This window comes from Sparus aurata, chromosome 15 (assembly GCF_900880675.1).
Source record: "Sparus aurata chromosome 15, fSpaAur1.1, whole genome shotgun sequence".
Classification (NCBI taxonomy): domain Eukaryota; kingdom Metazoa; phylum Chordata; class Actinopteri; order Spariformes; family Sparidae; genus Sparus; species Sparus aurata.
Genome location: NC_044201.1, coordinates 15645743 through 15670391, shown reverse-complemented (window position 1 = coordinate 15670391; position 24649 = coordinate 15645743). Strand labels below are relative to the sequence as shown.

General features: G+C 41.3%; 1 protein-coding gene across 2 annotated transcripts; it reads right to left on the bottom strand.

Annotated features, from left to right (window-relative positions):
* Positions 1-626: 626 nt before the first annotated feature.
* On the bottom strand, positions 627-21938 carry ret (ret proto-oncogene receptor tyrosine kinase). 2 transcript variants are annotated; one of them, XM_030441241.1, is made up of 20 exons: positions 21594-21937; positions 10910-11155; positions 10375-10668; positions 9879-10117; positions 9580-9775; positions 9290-9489; positions 7474-7756; positions 7096-7227; positions 6589-6699; positions 6356-6469; positions 5992-6236; positions 5747-5894; positions 5519-5626; positions 5213-5427; positions 4228-4350; positions 4079-4149; positions 3464-3601; positions 3228-3327; positions 2492-2639; positions 627-1633 (listed from the first exon to the last, which is right to left on the bottom strand). In XM_030441241.1, exons 1-20 carry the CDS (start codon positions 21661-21663, stop codon positions 1476-1478), a joined length of 3339 nt encoding a protein of 1112 aa, XP_030297101.1. In that variant the 5' UTR covers positions 21664-21937; the 3' UTR covers positions 627-1475. The 2 variants fall into 2 exon arrangements, with proteins under 2 accessions (XP_030297101.1, XP_030297102.1); XM_030441242.1 differs by having other exon boundaries at positions 1497-2639; positions 21594-21938.
* Between the last annotated feature and the right edge of the window lie 2711 nt (positions 21939-24649).

Sequence of the window (24649 nt, the reverse complement as noted above, 5' to 3'; positions counted from 1 at the left end):
GGGGTGACGGTTATACTGTTTTGAAGTGTATATTTGAATCTATATAAGAATCCTACATCCTCAAAACAACATAGCATCAGCCTACTTGTCCTAACATCAGTCTACTTAAGGCAAAACTCAGCCTAAAGTTTTCTCTCATATACAACAAAGCAAACTGGCTATTGAATCTTATGCTTCAGTTAGAACAAAATTACACTGAAACACAAATCTTTGCCTCTAAAACTCAAAACTTTATCAGTTTCTCAACATCAGATATGTGCTAACAGTCCAAACAAGAGTGGAACTTAGACTTGAAACTCAAGTGGAAATGGAAAAGGCACACAAAATTTGCATTATTTCGCAACATCGAATATTTACACGTGAAATGGCTTTTGTCGACAAACGCTTCCCAGGCCATTACCGCAAATCTTTGATTATAATCTAATTGCAAACATTTCTTAAAACTGGAGTGTATGACTAACAAATCATTTATGAAAGTGAACTGAAGCCAAACATTATATTGTGATGTTATAAAAATATTAATTTATGTGAACCACCAAAACATAAGTTGGATCTTGTACAATGTAAAAAAACAACAACAGATAAAAGCGTACTATCTATTCTCAGAGACATGAGGTGAACAGACATACTGCACATTTTTAATGTTTATTATTAATTGGAACATAATCAAATAATAACAACGTAGCAATGATAACACTCATTAGTTTACATAATCATACTTTTTCCACAAAGATTGCCATTACAGTGAATCAAAAAGTGAACTGTAGTCTGACACTGGACATGGTCACAATCTACATTAAGCCTCATGTCCTTTACACTGGAGTAGCACTCGCTAGTTGATATTTTTCATGTAAAAAAAAACAACAAAACAAAAAAAATAATACGAACAAAAGCATGAAAACTGTTCACTGAACATGTCTGCGTTACTTTTCTTTGGCAAGAACAGTTTTGAAACATTTTGTGGGAGAAACACAAAATGGGTCTTTGACAGTTTGAGGAGCACAATCCTCTTAAGTAGAAACTTTACATTTCCAGAACAAGTTCAGCATTTCTGCTTTTGTCCTCTCAGTCCCAGCTGTCTACAACAGGTGATGGTAAAGACGTCCCCTTTAATTCCTGGGCTGGAACAAGATCTTCACAGTCGCACATTAACAATTGGAGGCTATTGTAGAAGCGGTACAGGCACTTAAAAGACATTGACACTGGCATACAATCTGGTACAATAGTCATGCAGTGGTACAACTTGGCCAACATGACCCGTGAGGTAATAATTAACATACTGAAGAGCTGAATGAAGCGTGGTCTATACTGATCCTGCCGCTTTTGCAGCAAAATGACCCCAGTTTTAAAACGTTGAATACCCGTGCAACAGAAAGGAAAGGGAACCAACTTGAGCATCAGATTGTATATGTACAGTCTTTTAGAAATATACACATCTACCAATTAGTCATCTTTTCTACAGTGTTGGCTTGTCTTTAGCTATCAAGCTTGTCCACAGCTTTTGCGGGTGAAGGCAAAGCCATCCAGTTTGCATAAACACTATCATTGGCATATCTTGTAAAGACTGGGTTAGTGGCATCATGTCTGTTGAGCGGTACCGGGCTCTTCTCTGGCCAGTTGGGGTATGACATGCCTAAAAACGAGAACATATCATTTTTCTGCACTCAGTGAAAGGTAAACAGCGTGCAGACAGTAAGGCTCTCAAATCAAACTCTGTAGTGCCCGTCTCTGATGTGACTCTCAGAGGTGTAAAGTTATGGCTTGTAAGTTAAATATCATATAGTTTAATGTATTATGGCTATATGTTGCTTATGCGCCTAATATTTGACATATGGCTTCAGAAATGTAGATACACAACAAGTAACTAGTCTATTATGTTCTTTACTTTTAATCAACGTCACCTGAGAGTTACGTTCAAAAGCCTTACTGTTTCTCTGTTCAGTATTGTGAAATCATCATAGATTAATAGCTTATATACATTAGAAAGTCAGGAGATTTAAGACAATCTGGAATTAAGAAACAACAGTGAGTGATTGATGAAGCAAGGACCTGTTTCAAATGTTACACACTGTTTCTTCCAATGCAAACAAAGAATGGAGTGATGACAATGGAGATGTCATGGATTGGAAGAATGGACTATCCACAAATAAAATGCAGATGAAGCATGAGTATGAGCAGTGCCAAATAAATTAGAATGAAGGGTATATTCAATATTTACAAATGTTTTTTGGTCAGCATTCATGTACATTCGAAGCAGGTCCAAAGAAAAACAAAACAGTCAAGACACAAGATCTTTTTTTTTTTTTTGTTCACTGAGCCTCTCATTTACGATGAAATGGGAGATATGTCAGCATTAATCAGCGAAAGGCATGCCTAGATCACAGTCACACACACTCGACTACGGAAAAAAGCCAATCACAAGTTGCCAAAAAAGAGAGCTTGTGTTGTGTGTCCTGTTTCTAAAATCTAGTAAATGCGTGGGAGATTCTACCATAGAGCTTGTTTTCAATCCATGTGGAGGGGAGGGTTCGAGGGAGAGGGGCGTTATTACAGTCCACTAGTGGTGTGTCCTCTTCAGAGAGGGCGTCGTCGTACAGCAGGGCATCGGCTGGCGTGGACGCCGCCAGGTCCAGGTAATCCTGACAAGAGCAGATGAAGGTGTGATTAGGCTGATTACTGAGGAGAGACGAGTCGCAGCGCGCTAAGCCTGCTAATGCTAAAGGACAGACACACGCAGTGCAGTGTGGGGAAATGTCTTTTCTCTCCACTCATTACATCAAATGACATGCCCCACTACCTCCTGTGAATTGGGAGCCTTCGATACTCTGGGATGTCTGCATTCCCTTGTCCTTAAATGCTCTATATTTAGCCTCACTTCAACAGCAGGAGGCTTACTGGTACGCTCTGTGATTACGCTGCCCAAGGCCACATTTTAGGACTGCTCCCCTAACGCTAATTATGGTATCTAAAGCGCTTGGGAAGAGTTACAGATCATACAGTGAAGCAGTGTACATGCCGTCCAGCAGAAATGATACACTGCTGACTTTGGGCCAGCCGGACGTCCAAATGGAGTGGGAAGCAGAACACAGATTTCAATGATGCATCACGGAAGTTTTGTCAAAATCGCACCAGTAATGCAGGGAAAGAGGCTGATTAATAGCTGCTCCTAACTTCTTTCCTGTGGAAGAATATGAATAAGTTATTATAATGTGTAACTTTCACCATACCCGACTTTTCACCATCATCTTTTCCAGTTCTTTGCTGATGTCTGAGAACGTCGGCCTCTTGTCTGATTCTTGTTTCCAGCACCGGAGCATGAGGTTGTACCTGCAGAGGGAAAAGTTTTATACATTGGGTGAAATGAGTATCATTTAATCCCCCTCAGTAGTAATTTTCGACGAATGAGTGTTCTTAATGTGGAGGAAGGGAGTTATTGCACTCAGTGTAACAGAGAGGAGCTCACATTTCCTCCGAGCAGTTCTCCGGTCTCTCCATCCTGTAGCCGGTCTTGAGCAGGTTAAAGAGGCGTTCGGGAGCGATACCTGGGTATGGATTTCCCCCCAGTGTCACAATCTCCCACAACAGCACACCAAATGACCAGCTGGAAGAAAACACAAGAGCTCATAAGCATATTTTCATAAATAGACAGTGGAATAATCTGTGTCACTGCTTAAAGAAATAGTTTGGAGAATTATCCGTATTCGCTTTCTTGCTGAGAGTTGTATGAGAGGATCCACCTCTATAGCTCACTAACTGACAGATCATATCTCATTTGTTTCCCATAAAACCACATATTTTGTGTACAGATTCAACAAACAAGACTTAGAATGTTAACAAGTGAGCATCAAAGTTGCTGGGAAACAGATTTTGTTATCTTTACACAAAGTCAAGTGAGCTCTTTCCCCCTGTTCCCAGTCTTCATGCTAAGATAAGCTGACCAGCTGCTGATTGTAGCTTCCTATTGATCACACAGATATTAGAGTGATGTCAGCCCACTCATCTAATTCTTAGCAAGAAAACAATTAACTGTATTTCCCAACATAACAAACTGTTTCCTTTGAATGATGATTGTACTCACACGTCACTTTGCGTTGTGTAAATGTGATCAAACAAGGACTCTATTGCCATCCATTTGACAGGTATGCGGCCCTGAAAACCGTAGGAAGACCTTGTTAGATTTTGTTAGAAAGATTGTTTGAAATACACCCAAATGTGTAATCTCTTTACCTTGCTCCTCTTAACATATGAGTCCTCTTCATACACATCTCTGGAAAGGCCAAAGTCTGAGATCTTCATCTTCCGTCCTTCAGCTACGAGGACATTTCGTGCGGCAAGGTCCCTGTGAACAAGCTGTTGGACCAAAATTCTAATTTAAAAACCTCTCAGTGCAACGCAATTACAATTCAATTGCATACAGCACAAACACCTGAAGTGGATTCAGAGCTTCCACTTCAAATTTCAACTACTCCTACAACACACCTCCAACGAAAATTGGAAAAAAAGTGCTGCATTCATTACAGGGACACTTCACACCACAGTCAAAACAATATATTTCCATCTAGACTGTTTTGTGAGTTGTCGAGTTTTGGAGATATCGGCTACAGAGTTGTCTGCCTTGGTTTAAACAGAGTGGAACTACATGGCACAACATATTTAAAAAACACAACAACACCTCTTTACAGAAATCATGACCTGGTCACTCAGGATAATCCGCAGACCATGTTGTGAGCAGTTTCATGTAGGAACTACTTCTTTCTACTGAACTGCAACCACTCATCACAGCTCAGAGAGAAGTGAGCATCTGCTCATGGGTGAGAGGCTAGCCAACAGAGCTAGCTAAGGTAACAGCTCAGTCGACAACGATGCCATTAATGTGCTTGCTGGACATGAGCCTCTAGCTCAGGTGAAGATGCATGATTCCTTCTGTGCATAATTTCCATTATGAAACTGCTCACAACAAGTTCTGTGGATTATCATGAGTGACTGGGTCAGGATTCCTCAAAAGCGACATTGCTCTTGAGGTTTTCATATGTCTTTATGTGAAGAAAAAAATATTTTTGATTTTGATTCTTACAGCACTTCAGTTTTCCCCCCATATTTCGCTTTCTTTCAGTATTTGTAAGTTTCGGGACTTCATCTGTTTCAACTGTTTCAACCTCAACATTTTTGCACGAGAAAAGAAAACAGAAATGTTTTTTGGTTTGTCTGATACCTTCATCTCAGCCAGGTATTGCATGCCTCTGGAGATCTGCCATGCAAAGGAGATCAGGTCACCCATGGTAAGTGCCCTGTCATCTGGGTTCTCCAGGTAGCTGGAGTTTCGGTTGGCGTCCCTGCCCATGTAGCTTGGGCCAACTTTCCGACTCTCTCGCAGGAAGTTACGGAGTGACCCATACTTGGCATACTCCACGATCAGATACAAAGGGCCTATTCAGAGAAATGCAGCACTTAAGACTCCTTGTGCAACACACATGCCCTGAGAGAGAGAGAGAGGATAGCAGGAGGAGCGAGGTCTTACCGTCCTGGCTGCATGCTCCATACATCTTTATGACGTGCGGATGGTTGACTTGCTTCAGTAAAGTGAATTCTGACAGCAGGTCTCGCAGCTCACTGTGGGAGGCGTTTTCTGTCACGGAGGAAAAGGGGGGGATCATAATGATGAAACCATTCGTCTCTTCAGACATTCACTCCTCATATATCAGCATTACTCACCCAACTCGTCTGGTTTCTGTCTGGCTTGTCTTACCTTTAAGCATTTTCACAGCCACTGTGGTGTAACCAGCTTTTCCTTTCAGCCTGAACGCTGTGGCCTTAACAACTTTCCCAAACTCTCCTTCTCCTAAAGTCTTGCCAAGTACAAGGTTTTTACGAGGAAACTCCCACTTAGGATCCTCCTGTTGGAAAAACATATGAATATTTTTTTGATTTCTTAAGTGGTTCGACACACTTTGCTGAAAAAAAGTCTGTCACAGACTGAAAGAGGCAGCTCACGGGTATTTTAAAGGTGTCAGTCTCGATGGAATCCTGTGAACCCCGGCGTAAGTTGTTAGCAGGGAAGCTGATGGGGTAAGCCTGAGCTGGCCTTCGGAAAGTCATCTCAGCAGAGGCGATCGGGGGCTTAGGCGAGTTCTTGTGGTATCGATGGATGAAGTACGAGGACAGGAGGATGGAGACAATGAAGGAGAGGAGCAGAGCCGTGGCGATGATGGTCTTACACATGTCGTCACATATCGCCTCTGCAGGAGAACATGTTGCACGGCAATGTCATTTTTCAAGAAGACAGCAAACCATGTCCGGTCAATTCTTAGGAGGAGCTCTTATTTGACTTAATTACAGTTGATTTATATAAACTCACCCTCAATGTCTTCCTTCTCACAGAAGCATTTCTCAGTGTAGCAGTAGCAGGTTCCATAACCGGCCTGGATCCCATTCCTCAAGCCTCGTTCATGACCTCCGACTACACTCCCCTCTTCAGAGACGGATAGAGTGAACATGGTTATTGTAACAGCCAGAATCGTCGTATAGTTAGAATTATATGCATCACATCTCTAAATCTGTGCAATAAAAAAGCATGCAAGTGTATCTTACTTGTACAGTCTTGCGGGCATATTGACGTATCTTTGCTTTCAACTGCATCACAAAAGCTATCTGGACATGTCCGAAGGTCAGGGGAGCAGGTCGAGTACTTTTCAGATATTCCTGGAACATAAACAGAAAGAAAAACCTAAGTGGAGGAAACATCAGTAGATGACTAACAAAGCCTGAAGTCTGGTTCTCTTGTCTGGATGTGTGCCTGAGATTAAAGACTGAGCAAATCAGACAAAAACACATTTCTTTAGCAGTCACATGGTGTTGTTTGTGGTTTGACTTATCAAAATTAGGACCACACTTTCAGCATTTCCTGTCGCTAAAATCATGTCTCTCATAAGGATGCAGATACTGATGTGATCCTTTAATTTGTTCCTGCAACATGTCCTCCGTGATCGTGGTCTCACTTGGTTCTCAATAAATTACTCTCATACTTCATGGATGTTAAATTGTTATATGATTTCAACAAAATACAGCTTATATTTGTAATAATTAAATGAGATGTACCTTTCTCACTGCCCTGCCTCCACTGGCATCTCCCTGTTGTCGCCCCCAGGCCTCGGGCAGACTCACAGTCTGCTCGCCGTCTGTTTACAGCACAGGACAGGAACTGCTGGTTCACCGGATTGGCCTTGTTTGCTGCGCAACAGTGCCAAAAACAACATATTTTTAAAAGACATTTGGGAAAAGGGAAAACTAAGACTGTGTATGTGTGGCTATGGAGGTGTAGAAGACAGTTAGGAAATTAAACACAAACTGTCTCTGCAATAGCAGCAAGCGATCACTGTATCCAGAGAAAACTGAACGAACTGATGTGTAAAATTAATGTAACTTTCTTTTTAAAACCTCGAGAAATGTAATGTGGACCTTGTCTGACAGCCTCACCTTCACTATCTAGAATAATGTGGATCTGTGTGCTGGCCTCCTGTTTTGTCGGCTCTTCCTGAGCCACAACAAGGTACTGCAGGTCTTGACACTCGGGCCTGCGCAGCGCCTCCGTGTCATTCACATAGAGCAGTCCCCACATCTCGTCTGGGGCCTGGGTAATGCTCACGGCCGTGTAGCAGGACTGCATGTCAGCGGACACGTTCTTATCTGGCACCTCGAGCCGGTATGTGACGCTGAAGCCATCGAACTGCTGGCAGTTTTCCACACAGACTCTGCCAACCTGAGAGGAGACGGAGCGTTGAACATTTAATTGACAGGAGGATAATTGAAGTGGAAGGATGACATAATGCAAAACATTTACTACAGAGAAACAGACTGGTGAATTACAGTTATTATTTTTGTTGTTACTAAGCCAGCAGGTGGCAGTCTCTCAGTATGTAAGAGTGAGTCAGCACTATGGTTTCTATATATTGAATAACATCAACACTGTTAAACATTTCAGAATTAAATTTCATCCTCTTTTTGGAGCATAACATGTGGCATCAAAAGGTTGAGACGTGTTGCACCTCTAGCTACACACTCGGAAACGTTTACCCTCCGTTGACTTTTCTCAACTTTTAGTGTCTTTCAGCATTGTGTTGTGTGTGCACCTCAGGAGAAAAGCTTTTCCATCTTGAGAAATGCTGACGTGACACCGACAGGTGTAGCAGAGGGCTTCTGATGTTTGTTTCCGCATGTACTAAAAAAGCCTATGAGTGAATTGATAAAAAAATGTTTATCTCGAATTGTTGGGAAATGATGCTGTCAGGTCATTGTCATGTGTTGTCCTTTATAGCTTTGGTTGATCACGTGTACTGCAGTGAGAAACATTAATCTGATAACTGGGATTTGTTTCCTAACTGTGCATACGGCCCTGGGCAGAGGCAAATCCAGTTGGCATTTTCCAAAGTTGTATCATCATCGAAGCTGGAAGCTGCAAGTCAGCTGTTATTAGTGAGTAATGTTCCTGTTGTGTTACTGTCCCTCTGCGACAGATCAGCAAGAAAACATTCTTGAAATGCAAAAGACAAAGGGAATTTTAACTCAAGACATTGATTTGTGTGAGTGCTAAAGCCTCACATCAATTTGGATTGAACTTTAGAACAGGACTATGGATTTTTTACACCATCACTTTCATTGGCTTACAATCTTTTTGTAGCTGTTGTTTCGTTTACATCAGAAACAAGTTGGCATTAATTTCCCCCTCCATACCATGTGACACTTGTGCAGAGTGTAAAAATGATACCTACCAGAAGCCTAAATCAACGTATTAGCAAACAAAACATGAAAATAAGATGCAAGGAAGTGACATATCAAGAAGAATGTCACTTTAAAGTTGCTGCAAGCAATATGTTCTTATTAAAATGAGCATTAAACAGCTTTATAGAGTACAGTAATCACTTTTATAGAGTGTTTGTTCAGTCTCTTCTCCCCCTGCTCATGCAGTAAAAGAGAAAATACATTTCCTGGTATCCCTTCCTACTTTATTCAATCATGACAACACTTACAGCATCCTGAATAAATTATCTTGCAATGTCTCTGCATTGCTTTTTTAAGTATGGAAACCATTTACCTGAATCCACGCCTTCATGCAATCACACACACACAAATCTCACAAACACTTAAGTGGTTTGCTCACATGATTTGAATCCATTTAGAAGTTAGGCGCCTTTTTGTTACAGGCCAATAACATGCCACACCACCTCTTCGACATTTTTAAAATATATTCTACTTTCTATTTTTATATATTTCTGTGGTAAGTATTCATGATTACCTGTGCATAAACAGACGCTCTGCGTGTCAGTGTGAACATATGTGTGACGTTGGAGAACTGAATGTGGATGGGTAAGATGGTGACGTTGAAGTGCAGCACCACTGTTCCCTCCAGGCCGGGGTAAGTGGTGTCATTGACCAAGTAGTCCAGCTGCAGGGTGCGATTCTCAGTCACGTACAGGTTCCTCTTCAGAACAAGCTCTAAGATCCAGAGGGAAACATGAGAATGTGTCTTAGGAACTCCAGCGCTCATGAAAACAGATCAGTTTCAGTAGCCCATGGATTACTTACTATAGTTGTGGACTGTCTCTCGAATGCCTCCACGAGCAGCTTTCTTTTCACTGAAGGTGTCTTTAATATCAAATGTGTTCTTTATCCAAGGGTCACTATTGAGCAAGGTCCCATCATACCTGTTGTGGCTCTGGGCTATGGGAAAGATGGGGGTTAGATCCCTGTCAAAGACGAACAAATTGCCAAAAGAGCCACCCTGGAAAAAAGAAACGGAAAATTTGAATCCTAACGTAAGATGATGATAAAATTAGCCAACACTGTGTCTATCAAACTGATGCGAGCAGTTGAAGTCTTCTCACCATCGTCCGATTGAAGCTGATAATAATATCTGCTGTGTCCGTTCCATTCATGTACGGCGAATTATCGTCCTCGTCGTTGACAAAAACATCCAGTGACGTTTCCACCTTGGTGATGACCGTTTCTGTACGGACGCTGCAAACCAGCAGGAGTCTGTAGCGTTCACTCTCCTCGCGATCCAACGGAGCAGTCACCACCAGCTCTGTGGTGTTCTCATTGACAGCAAATGGTGCTGGGGTTTCTGTAGACAACAATAACAAGAAAACTAAGGTGTGTATGTGTCTACAGCCACCGTAAGAATGATACAGAGCCATTGTACAAGCGATGGCAATGACATAATAGCATTTAGCTTAAATGCTAAACTAGCGTAATAACAGCACAAGTTGAAAAAAGTCACACTATCAGCAAGGTCACTGAGTATTTTGAGTTATACAACAGAGGAAGAATGTTTTATTTTGTCTTCCAAAGGTTACAAAGTCCCTCTTGAATGTGTCCTACCAGATTCCACATTGTAGGAGATGGTGTAGTTGGGGCACACGTTGAGTCTGGTGAGACGTCTGAGTTGTCGTAGAGCCCCGGGGAACCTGTTCTCCATGATGTGAGGGTTGGACGTGTCTCTGTGCGGGAAGCATAGTTCCTTCATATCTGTCTGAGCACACTGAGGCATCGTGGCGTTGACGAAGTCGAGGGTGATCCGAATGGGGTTTCTACCGCTGCACTGGGACTTCTTGGTGAAGTCTTGTAACACCAGGGCTTGCAGGAACAACTTCTTCACAGACCATGACTTTTGATCTGAGGAGACACACAGCCAAAACCAAAACAAGATACATTTTAATCTCAGACAGTGCTCTTTTTGTTGACTGAGCTCTTTTTTTTTTGGCCTGTATGCAATTACATTATCATCCTGAAGGCAGAAAGCTCATTTGTATGCTCAGAGCATAAACGGCAAGGAACTAATTTACTCTCATGTGCAGAGGATACCTGGCATTGATATTGGATTATACATTGCCATCAAAACTCTTATCCAACTCACATTGCAATGTGAAGTCGCTCTCCTCCAGGGTTTTATTTAAGGACAGTATCCCAGTGTGGATGTCCAGGCTGAACCAGGAGCTGTAGGGTGGACGTCTGAGATTGCTCGTCCAGCAAAGGTAGAAATGTGGCCGCTCAGAGTTGCTGTCCAGCATGGCGTGGACCTGGAGGATCGGCGTCCCTGCCGGCTGGCCAACGTACACAGTCTCGATGTACTCATTCTGAGGGAAGTACAGTCCTGTTGCTCCTGCAGGAACAAGACATAAATTAACCAGATGTTGAAGGTGCATTATGTAGATATTGGCAACCTGCAGCATGTCACCAGAATGATAAATGCAGCTGCCCTTAGCTCATCAGTTCACTTAGCCATGCAGCTAGCTGTTTAGACTGGGAGCTTGGCACCCAGGGCTAGCTGGTTAGCACACTTACCTAAATATATATCTTTGCAACACAATACACAGACATCATAACTTATCATAAGTTATTTCAACAAAGATACTTACATATTGCCCCTTGTCATGCTCATTTTAGGGTAAACAGTTATATTTTAGGTTTCTTCCAGAAAATGTTTACACGCTTTAATTTTCAAACAACATGTCATGTTGCTCATGCTGTCCATTGCTGCAGCCCCTCTTTTCACCCAGTCTGAATGCTGCCTGTCTCTTTAGGTCTTCCTCCTGAGTAGCTCAGTCTGCTCTGATTGGTCAGCCCTCACAGGTCTAAGCAGCATATTTGTGACCATGTCAATACTGGTAGCGTGTTGCATGGTGGAGACATCACAACATGATAGAAGATGCAGGGTTTGTTTGAAGGCACAGTTTCTGAATAAGGGCTGTGTGCATTTCTCTGTGGATTGAGTATTTTGAAACCTTCACAGTATTTATAAAAGATGGTAAAATGGAAAACTCATTTCCTACAATATGTTACCTATAAATACAGGCAGCCAAGTGAGTCAAGCGGGGGATTTGGTTATATTCCCTTTAAGGTCAATCTTGTGATAACTGAAAAATAAGCCCTGCTGTGAGACGCTGTCTTAATACAGAGCATGAAAACAGCAGCTATCAGACATCTCTTTCCTGATATTTAACTGTGGGGACAATACCCCTCTGACAATGCTGTCTGGTCACTGAATGGAAATTAACACATACATGGAATATGACAGGTTCAGTTTTTTCTTCCTCTTCTGATACGTCTTTCATCTCCCCCGTTAGCGGAAATTGAAAGGAGGGCTCAAATGACACTTATGCAGCTCTTTTAATGAATTTCTCATACGGTCAATAACATGTGGTTTCCGATTCTCCTTGTGTTCACCTTGAGAAGTTTAATTACAAGGGATAACATGATATGGCAGAGAAATGAATCATTACCTGCCAGAGAGGAGTGCGGGGCGTGCATGTGTGCATGTGTGTTGGGGTAATCCATAAAGAGCTATAGCAGGCTGTGTCTTTTACAGGAAAATGGAGATGTGAGTGTTCCTCCTGTAATTATATCCCTGCTATGCTCCTCTTTGACGACGGTAGGCGACCATTTAGGGAACGCACTAATGTCATTAGCAGACAGCAAAACTAGATTTTCTATTTCTGTTGGTGCAGTTGAGGCCTCGGCTCTGGTTTCAGACATTGATTTAATTTTGCGGGGGTCGGATGACAGGAGGCCGAGCTGATGGATAAAATGTGGCCGTCCTTCCTGAAGGATGGAGATACACTCAGGGAGGCTGCGGGCCTTTTTATTAAAAGTGTTCCAGGGACAAAAACAAACAGCAGGACACTTGTTTGTTAATCCTGCAGGGATGGAGGGAGTCAGTTTCATGAGTCACATTTTAGGGATGAGTTTCCATTTCCTGAATCTATCGTTAAACTGGCATGACTATGCTTGAAAAATGTTGTGAGGCTTCATTCGCTGAAGACGGTGAGATCTCTTCTCTTCAGTTTATGTTGTCAGATGACACTCCAAATGGGTTTCATGTTGTGCTTCTCTCAAACTGCTGTTCTTACGGATAGATCTTTTTAAACAGTTATCTTTTTGTTTCAAACGATACAATAAAAACATAAAATATCATAAACAAAAGCTTGGAAGAACAACTTAACCAAATGAAATACAAAGAATCTAAAGTTTTTATGTGGGCGAAGTGTGTTCAGAGTAAAATCTACTGACATTACTGAACCTGACTTGGTGTGCTGTATGTACTGAATCTGAGGTTGTAGACACATTTATTCAGACTATTTATTCAATGATGCTGATGAAAAGCCAATCTGGCCCTGAAACATTCTAATATAATAATGGAAGGGCGGAAACAAAATGGCTCAACGTGGATTTATAGTTTTACTATAAAAGTAAAACATGGTGTTACACCTGTTAAATGTTATAGAAAAACACTTCCTGGAGGAAATATAACACTAAGTTATAGAAGCTGAATGCACAAAATAACACATGGTATGATGGTTTTAATGTGAGAAAATACAGACTGTAAAGTATAACATGTTCACGCTCTCAGTGTAGGTGTCCCTCTGTGTGCTTAAAGCAGCCATTAGAGGGAGCTGTTCTCCTACTGACACGGGCACAAAGAGAGGAAAACTGCAGCTTAATCACTGTCATAATACATTATTAGACTAATGTCTGCACTGATTTGAAAATATGCTAAAGATGCTGGATTCATTTGTATATTCAACAAGCTAGAAAAAGACTCCTACTTGCTACATCCCTTTAATAGAGAAATAAAGGGAATTAATTTAATCTACAGATATCTTACACATGACACCATCGTGAATCAAACACAGCAGATGACAGCAGCTCCACAAATAAAACTAGAGGCTCCGACGTGTTAACCAGTGGGAGCCGAGCACATTTACCAATGCTGGACTTGGCTCGAAGCCACGGTGGCTGGACCTCCTGCAACACAATTTGCTTATATCATTCAAAATTCAATTTCTTTCTAGGACCGAAGCCAACAGAAAGCAAGCAGTTTATATCAAAACTAATTAATTGAATGGATCACGCAGCCCTCTCTTAGCAAATGGCATATTTGGTCTGTGAAGCCATGATGAAGATTTTCCAAAAGCATGACTCATTAACTACCATAAATGATGCACAAGGATATACAGATAATAATGACGGTCAACCTGTTATGACCGTGCAAAGATAATGATTTAAACAATAAAAGCTGCAGCAGAGGTTTGATTTCAGCTCTCGGCTTAGAGTGAAAGATATTGTTCTCATATTTTGTTATAAACGTGGACAATAAGCTGTTTCTCAAACAGCCATGACCTCCCGTAACTCAAAGTGTGTAAACATAACCATCATAAGCAGACCTTTTACAGCCTTCAAACACCAATAAAACTGATGCTCAGCTGCCACACACAGTCATTTCTTCAAAAGCAGGGGTAAGTAATTTTGCAAACAAAGTCCGTGTTTGAACAGGAGGACTCTTGTAGCAATCCGTGTTTACAATAGATATCATGTACTGCTGAGTGGATAGTGAAATTGCACTCATATGTCGCTTGTTTGGTGAAAAACACAGCATCACTGGAAAGCCCTCTCGCTCATCTACACACTCTTCCTGGTAGCCCTTGATGATTGCAGTTTCCTCCGGTTAATTATGGCCTTGTGTCTGCTTCGTCTTATATTTTAAGAGTGGAAGGACAAAAAGGACACAAGCTCATCACAAAATCTGAAACCACGCGCTCAGCCAGCCACAGACCACAGCGTGTCTAGGACTGGTCGGGGCTGATAGGGTAGGATGCCCTTTCCGTCGTCCCAGACAAAGACAGGAACTCAATTAGCTCAATGCGTGCTTCGGCTGATAGATTTACCAGCTATGAGCTCATGTGCGAGTCCAACCCACAGACTTACTAATCTACCTCTGTGAATCTCCCTCTGAGTGAAACAAAACGTGGGTCTCCCACCCAGACGTCCTCGCTGAGCATCCTTGTCAACAGCATGGCAGAAAAAAAAAGTGACCCGACCCGGCTGTTATACGATTCATTCTCTCACTAATCTTTCTTGTAGACTGGATCTCCTGCGGTGAGAGCTCAGCCCGGTACCCTTTCTCTCCCAAGGTCAACATGCGCTGCATCTGTCCCGGGTAACGACCCATTCGACAGGCAGTGTATCTCGCAGCAGACCAATCAATAACCGTTCTAATCAACAGTGATGCTGATTGTTTTCCACTGATGAGACAGACGAGCAGAAAGGCCGATGGCTGCATTTGTGTGCAATGATTTCTGTTGCACAATAATTTGGCCCTCAGCTGCTTGGCCATAGAATTATTACATCTACTGGTTTAATTTCACAGCTAACTTCACAATTTAGCCCATCAATATACACACTTTCAAATAATCTATCATCTTTTACATAGCAGCTGGAGCCAGGGCATTATGGAGCGTTTCACCCAGTTATATCCTGGTGATATAAATACAATAAATATCATAATCACTCTGAGGCTGATCATGATTACTCTGCCTCCAAAGATATAACAGTTATGGGAATGGTTCTCTTCAAAGATTCAATTAACTAAAAAGCTGCACATTGAGCCATAATTCCACTTATGAAAGCTATTATTGATCATAATGTTGTGAAATCTCTCCCTCCTGGTTTCCTGTGCCAGTATGCATGATTGCTTCGTCACATCATACTGGATCCAGGACCTGGATCTAATATAGCGCTGATTGTGATGCTTTCAATCTCTAAACAATGAAGGAAAGTCATTTCCTGTTATGATGACACACAGCCATCCAACTTTTCATCAGAGTAACATGATATCTGATTTCGGTTCGGAGGAGGTAGTCAGGCTCCAGGTAGATTACTCAGTTTACCGTGATGCATACCGTAACATAATAATCAATTACCCCATTCTGTAATCCAATTAGCCCTCAGAGAATACAAGAGCTGAGATCCAATGAACCGTGTTCATCAGTCATCAAGAAATCTAATAGAACATCTCCTCAGGGATTAGCTGCGAGTACAAATTCAGTTTAGGAAATCCTGTGGGAATGACAGTGGCATCAAAAATTGAACGTGTGGTACATCATACAGCTGCAGACTGAGTTTGATGCTGCAGTCATTAGACTGCTTTGACAAAACATCTCTGTGCTCATTACAGCAGTGGTAAAAAGAAATCAGATTCACTGCAAGTACACAGATCAAGGACATTAGCTGTCGGTGGCAAAAAGCCTACAGTTACATCATTTTTATTTGCATAAATACTTCAATGAGAATCAAGGGCTTGCTGACCAACACTCACATTTAAAATGTCTTATCTTACATTTGCTTCAAATAAAAATCTGTACAAACTTTGCCAAGAAAGACAGTCCCATCTATACTCATGCTAGCTGATCTGTGAAGCTAAACTGTAGCTAGGCTACTTATGCACACAGTGTACAGCCCAGGCAGAGGTGTCTGTTGCTATAAATGTTAGACAAATTAAAATGTTGACCTTATGATGCTGCTGGATCAAAAGACAGAACCATTAGAATTACCAGAATTCACTCCCTTGTTCTCTTGTCTCAAAGTCAAAGTTTTTCCAAGGTCTGTGGTGAACATAACCTGAAGACATTTTCACTTTTGTTCTATGACATAAAATATGCCAGTAATAACCCCATGTTTGAATTATAAAGTGTTAACATGTCTCAAAAAGGGCACTTGACAACAAGTGGCTAAATGGGACTACAGAGTTTGAACACAGAGACTCATCTACTCACTCACCGTCTTTACAGGCTGACTTTACAACTTTTAGTTTATAGTAAGTAACGACAATGTGTTGATGACACCTCAATCCAACGATCCCAGTGTAGTTCGTATACAGCCTAACTTTAGCTTTTTACTTCCAGCGACTTCATTTAGGCTTCAAAAATCCTAAAAGTAGTGTTCATCTGTGAAGAAAATGTGACATATCATTATTTTTGTGTTTGCCACAGAGTTTATTTATATAATAATCTAAAATCTGATGTAAAAATCCCATTGGCTTTTTGCCAAAGGAGGGGTGATGCTAATATCCAGGTTAGCCAACAAGCATTCATCATCCCTGCAGCACTCCATTGTTCTGTTTTGTTGTTGTGTCAAGATGACTCTTAATGCAAATGGTGAGGAAATACATGCTATTCCATTGAATTTAAGTTGTGTAGCAGTGTAGCATTCCTTACATCTTTACACAGTCAATTCTGAGTTATTCAGAGCTACAAATGAGAGCACTGCTGACATGCAACTATTAGCTCCTGCCTGCTTGTTACACTGTCTAACCAGATCAGGTGTAACAGTGAATCTGATGTAGCACATTATGGAAACAAAGGGAGGGACGTTGCTTTATGGCAGAGACTGGAAGACGCTGATCTTTCAGCACAAATGGAAAGCGAAGTGCTTAGAGTTTCTGGAACTGGCAGGTGGTGGTGGTAGAAGCGAAAGGCCGGTGGAAAAATGATTTCCAACGTGTTTGCCCACTTCAGTAAAGTGAAGGATCAAACAAATGGACACAGAGTGATGCCAGGGTGGGGCTGGTGGAGGAGAGGGGGAGCACCACCATTCTCTGTTTGATAAGAATCAGCCGGGGTTAAAATGAGGTATCAATTTTGAGAAAATCTGACAATTTCATCTCTGCAATTTTTCACAGTAATTAGTATTAATTTACAAATGAGGCTAAATCGTCATGTTTAAAACTGGTACGCTTAACACCTTTAAACCTCTTTTAAAAATAATACACACATTCACCCACATCCAGTTCTTCAGCATTACACGGCCATGTGGATCTAAATGAGCTGAGCCTGTTCTTTGTTTCATTCATTGTTGTAAATGATGGGTCAGACACAGCGTGCACCGCTAGGCAACTGGAAAATAACTTGTCAAGACCCATGTGAAACGAGAGGACTAAATGCCCAGAGGGCGAAATTTCAATCAATGTCTCCTTGTCCTTTCACCACAGCAAATTAGATTCTACCCGTGCATGAGAGGGAAGTGTGACCCTGAACTGACTAGAGGATCAGACAGAGAGCTTTGACAGGTAGGAGCAGCATCCATGCAACGGCAGCAGCAGCAGAAGCAACAGTCCAGAGTATGAGGCTGGGACTGAGACTCTCAGCGATGGAAGTTATTATGAAGCGGGTGGTGTGCCTCCATCAGACGTGATATTTCAGAAAACCAATGGTCCAGTTTGGCCAAAAGCTTAATGGGATGATGCATTTTTTGCCAGCATTTTGGTGATTGGAAATTGCAAAATCTGGCAAAAGGAGGAGCTATAAAGTCAAAGTTAAAGTGAAAATGTAAAATTCTGAAAGGATGAAACTGCTGCATCACATCCTCCTGATAACACTTGGAGGGATGATGCAACTTTTTACTGACCGTCCAAACTGCTGCATAAGTGGCTGACTGCATGTTTACTGTTGGTCATTGAATTATTTTAATGTAAAAGCTAGATTTTGAGGGGATTTTCTTAGTAGTTATAGCCTATTGTCCTTTTAGGGACATGGAGGATGGGGGCGAGATTGGTGGAGGAAAAATGAGGCCAGATGGTTGTGGATTGAAATCACATGGTGAAACATGTGTCACACGCCTTTTAAAAATCAATGAACTTGTAATAACTAAACACCAAAAACAAGACGAACCAGTGAGAATTCAATGGTGCAATATGTAGGAATAACGCTTAACTAAACATATCAACACGATGTGAAGTGCTGTTGAGTGTTGCTGTTACATCAAAGACGTCTATGCATTGTTTTATGGTGATATTTTAGCATTTTATTTTTAATGACACCACTTTAAGCTCCCAGGCTTGACCGTTAGCTGTACGGCTACCTGAGCTAACTTTCGGAGCTAATTACCTCCTATTTGTTTGGCATATGAATTCAAAAGGTAACCAATTTTTACATATTGCACCTTTAAGTTTTCAAAGAGAAGCGACGCTGTTTACACAATTTAATATAAGAGAGAAACTCTACTGCAAACAACTTGTTTCATGATGTTTTCCAATTACACTAAAAGAGACGCAGTGACAGCACGAGAAGAGAACTGACAAGATTTACAATGCTTCCCACGGCATCACAAGACAGAAGCTTTACTAAATCATATAATGTAATCAGGAGCTAAATCAAATAGCAGCATGTAACAAATGAGATTTATTGGTCTGGTCCTTCTCAAAAGCAAAGGATGCTGATGAAAATGGCCGATCTAATGCAAGGAGAAGGAGGAGCAGCAAAAGATGATGTCCTCTGGGATGTCGGGGTCATCCCTGGAGATGACTACTTCGTTAAGGTTTCAAAGGTCAGAGGGCGAAGCAGGGTCAAAGCTACAGTAGCAAGGTCAGGGTGGGAGATAAACGGGTCGATGCTTTTATGTGAAAACATCTGTGACTATTTGTTGAGAAGTGATGGATTACACAGAAGTGCCCGTTAAAAGGATTTGGTTAATTCAAACAAAGGCTTTCACCACGTTCAGTCACAGATACTGTTTTTTTACTAGTCCAGGAGCCTTCATCATGTCTTTAATGAGCCGGCCAGCCTTTGTTCAAAAACATCTAAAGTAGTTCCAAAATGCTCAAAATTTCAAATCTTACCAAAGCCACAAAATATTTCAGTGTTTTGGACATGAACATGACTGCAAGAAAACATTTTTATATCCAAACTGCAACCGACTCCATCATCTGAAACAAAGTAGCATCCCAGCCATCAAATTCACTCTAATTTATCCCTTGAACTGCTTAACTTCTTCTTCTTAACTCCACTCGTAGGTGCAGCCACATTTAAAAATGCTGATTACTCTTATAGTGAACCGTGATTGTCAATTTCCTTTGTTTGATTACCTCAGCAAGAAACACTAAACTAATCAGTAACCTGTAACCTGGAACGGTGATGATGGGAATTGCCAAAACACTTGCTGTGGCATCTTTTGTTTTCTACGATCCAAACGAATAAAGCACGTTTCAATTATCAAACGACTTGTGTGGTGATAAAAACTCAGCTGAGAGTTCAGAAAGTGCACCCCAACATGATTAATAAAGCTAATTTGGTGATTTAATAACTTTTGTGTAATGGAGGAAATGGTTTGTTAATATGTCTGAAGCTCCAAATACGAGTCAAAATCATCAGCCTGAACATACACAAGAAAAATCAATCTGATGTGTCAGCAGTTAATGCCCGACCCTGAAATCTGAACGGCGTGTGCACTTGTATAACAGGCGATATTTTTCTAAAGAAAACAAACAGCCAGTGTTTGCCCAGAGATAGGAGCAGCTGCCGCACACCTGCCCGCGGCTCGCTGCTTCTCCTCCCTGAACCAGTGTAGGTCTTTTGTTGCAACAAACAGGCAGGTGAAGGGCGTAGGGTGTAGATTTCAGCACCCGTTTAATTACCATCACGTCCTTGACACATGAAAACGAACTGGACCAACTGCTTTCGTCTATAAATATCAGGAGAAATGCCTGCTTCGGTGACAATCCGTGGAGAACGGAGCAGAGCTGAGATGTACGTGTATGTAGGCTGTGGAGTGTGATGTGAATCTCTCAGCCTCTGCACTGTCTGCCACCATGACAAATAACCAGAGAACATTACATACACCTTAAAAATTTCATTAATCATTCCAACAACGCTGCAGGAAACTGCTCCCTCGGGCGATTACGCAGGGCTGTAGTTTACGATACTGTAAGCCCACTTTTTCAGGCATGAAAATAAACACATTTCTCACATCTCAATTCCACTAAAACATTGTGATGTTAATCTTTCTTTTACACTCCACGTCCCTGATGAAAGCACTGATAATAACCTCTGTTAGGACTGGTTGTAAGTCCAAGAAACAAATTCAGGAATTCCAAACAACGGCCTATATCTGTCCGAGCATCACATCTGACATACTTGCTGCACACTGAGATTTGCACACTCCTGAGCTATGAGAGACACTTTAAATATAGACTGCATGTGGGGACAGTGTTGGTACAGTTGGGCCGTGGGATTGTGAATGGGATTATAATATTATGATATATGGCTGTATTCATTTTGACTCTAGGTTCCAGTGTGCCATACCACACATAACAACCAGCGCACAATGCAAGTATCACTTTCTGCAGAGTGAAACAGTCCTGGCATTGTGCTCAGATACTTCTTGGAAAAAACTTTCAAACTCACTCAGCTGCCAAAAAAAAAGCAATTTAGCACAGAAAAAAACAATTTAGCTGTACACATGAGCAGCCAATTTCATGTGTATTAATCAGTCGCCATCTAGACTTCAGGTCCACTGGCTCTGTGAAATCTTTCCTCTCTGCATTTCTCTTCATTTTTCTCTTCTCTTCATCTTTATTTTCCCACATGATTGTCAGTTTTGCAGGGAAACAGAAATATTGTGGATTTAAAGTGTATCCTGAGCCAAACATCTCTTAGCTCCCGCTGTGCTCAGACCACAAGTCACTGGCTTTCTGACTGTCAGGAGAAAAGAAGATTAAGATGCTTTAAACAAAAACTGATGCTGATTAATAGGAGGATGTCTTAATAGGAAACAGAGAAGAAAAGCAAACACAATTACTCATTTTCCTCTTTTGTTTTACATTCAGACTATTTTTAGCCCATTTCATTTTTACTCTTGCTTTAATATTTTTTCTTTTTAAGTGGGAACATAGGTTTACTTCAATATATATATCTTTTTTAATTGCCTCCATCTCAGTGTCGCGTCTCCTCAGCTTGAGTGTAACAATCAAGCTGATAATAAAAGCTTACCGTCCAGCAGCAGCAGCAGCAGCAGCACCACAACGATGTTTCCCCGAGAGAAACCACAACTTGACCCCATATTCGCGAACCATAAGTGAAAGTTTCTGAATGAAATCAGGCTTCAGAAAAGTTCCTTCGAACGACGTATTAAAAAAATAAATAAAAATAAAAATTCACAGTCGATAAAATAAATGAAAGGCGATGGATGAATAAACCAGTGTGCGTCCTGTGTGCGCAGCTCCGGGCAGCCAGATGAAGTCCTCAGTGTCCCATAGACGGGCTGCTGTGTGCGGCTCCACTGGCTGCTGCTGGGCTGACTGGCTGGTTGACCGGGGGGAGGAGGTTCACTGCTTCACTACACACTGCCCCGCTGCTTCCGCAGCAGCAGCAGGCAGCGCAGCATCTACAGGAAATTTAAGAGCATAATTTAACAGCAGGTCAGTCATCTCATTAACACTCTGCAGGGGAAAAATTATTAGCAATTATCATTAAATGTGCAATGGTGCATTTTAAAGGTACAGTCACCGGTTTTGAGAAACACGGTGTTCATTTGCTGCTTCATTAAAACATTAATTTATTTCTTAATTTTATTGTGAAATAATTTCACATGTAAAAATGAGATTAATATATTTACTTAAGTGGATTCATGCAACATGTTTTTTAAACAAGTATAATTTAAGAAGGTGTCCAGCAGCACATGAACTCCTGCCAGTGTGGAGGCAGCAGGGTCTGTGTCTAAAGTATGAACCATTCCACTGCTGTGCTGCAGCCTTAAACACCATAATACGGATAAATAAACGTTTCACAATTCACATCTGCAATGACTAAGTGCTGCAGACTATTGTAAGAGCAGCAGAGTGACTCTTGGTCAAGCGCTGTGGGACCGTTCACCTCCCAGGTCTCAAGTGTGCCCGAGGTTGAAGGCTGTGTTACTCTGAGGGATCTCTCTGTGACTACACGGTGTGGAGTGATGCATTACTGCAGCCTCTGGGTAGACAACAAGTCACTAACACAGCAATCGCTCTCCAATCAATGTCTCTGCATGGAGCAGAAAACACTGGAGCTCACTGGGCTGCAGAGAGGACAGCAGGGGCTTCTCTGGAGCTCCAGTAACTTTCATCAAGCAGCAGAAAACCAAACATCACCACTGTTACGTCTGTACCTGCTGTCTTGGGCTGACTTAGTTTGTCTCAGTTGTATCAGCTGGACTGAAACAAAGGTGTGTCCTTCAGTTCATGACTGAAGCAAAGTCAGAAATTGCAAAAGAACCATAGAGTTTATATAGAAATGAAGGCCTTTTAATTAGCAGAAGAAGAAGAAGAGCTGAATTCCTCACTGGTCAGTTTATATTTATGTGTATACTTATAGAATTATTAAATCATGCTGCTTGGGGCCTGCTGTTATATTAAAAACACATGCTGAATTCAGCCGGATGAAATTGTCATTAGCAATAATATTCATTGTTTTGGTAGTCTAAGGCATTTAACAGATAATCATCTGTCTGAAACCATGTATCTCAATTCAAAACAATGGAGGGAAATTCACAGATTACTTTTGGGATTAAAAAGTGGATTTATCTTCATTCCCATTTATTGTCCTGACTGCAGCAGCAATCCGTGGAGCTGACCTCCGTTATCAGCTAATGTACAGTAAGTATTCTGGATATTTGGAGTTAATAAACAGGAATGATTCTGGGGTCAAGACTCACTTAGCTGGTGGTGAACACACCAATAAAAAAATGCAATTGATGATATGAGTCAGGCACAAATGTGCACAGGCGAGGTAATGTTGTAAAGTTTTATTCATGTTGTGTTAAGTGTTGTTCTCTGAGTTCCCTATCCTTGAAGCAGCAACGGTAACCAAATGAGACGCACTGTATCCTGAGTAAACTCATGGATTTCTCTGGGTTTTAACATTTGTTTTAACATAAGCACACAACTCAGCAAAATATATAACAAAGGTCTATTCATTTTTAGACATTTTGATGCAGGATTCTTAAATAGTACATCTTTCAAATTGTCTCTTTCTTCAAGGTTTGCTGTTGTCTTCATATGTGAAATTGATGTTACACGTTAACAGATACTGTACTCACATAGATGCTGTATCAAGGGAGAGTGTGGGGATCATTATGTGATATAAGAATCTGAGCGGTCTGCCTGGTGTAAAGTTTCCATATGACAGACTATAGGTATCTTGAGACATATGCTCAATGTGAATCGATGAAGACAAGGAAATGAGGTGGTGTGGTCATGGTATGTGGGACCACAATGGTTTCTTCCATGCTTTTTTTCTGACAACAAGTTTCAGCAGAAATTCAATCTGAAATATAAGCAGAATATTCATCTGGGCAGTCTCATTTGGACCCTTTTTGATCTTTATTAACAGCTGCTTGTGATGTTTAATGGGTTTTGAGCTCATTATGCTGCTGCAGTTACTGTAAGTCCCTCAGAATGAGTCAGCTAAATGCTTCTGCTTAAATACAAAGCTGTATCACTGCATGCGAATACACAAAAGATATCTTTAGACCTCTGTGGTGAGCCTGTATTGATTTCATTTTCATCTCATGAAGATGCAGCTATGCTTTTCCATTGCTGGCACAGTAGTTTGGGAAAGCAATTAAGGACTTGAGTCGTGTTCAAGGAGGCCGGATGCACCTACAGGGATTCAAACAACAACTCCTCTTTGTAAGACAATTACCAAAACCACTGCACCATAGTACGCAATGTTATTACGGCTTCTGAGGAGTGTGTAATGTGATTTCACTCTGGAAGAAGAGCACGATGCAGCTTCATTTCATTAACTAGATGGTCATTTCATGATCTACACACCACCTGCCCTGATGCTGAGGGCACACTGATCCGTTCAATACTATCATGTGTGCATTGTACGGAAATATCTATAAATCACTCGACCCGATTGTCAGCCATGTGTGAAACATTATAACTCAAGTGTGAAAATAAACCCTGTTTCTGTCAGTAAGTAGCTTTGTGTATTAAATATGTAAATATAAAACATGTAAAGGGCTCGGGCTCTTTGAGGGAGCTCGTTGTTGTTCTCTGATGAAT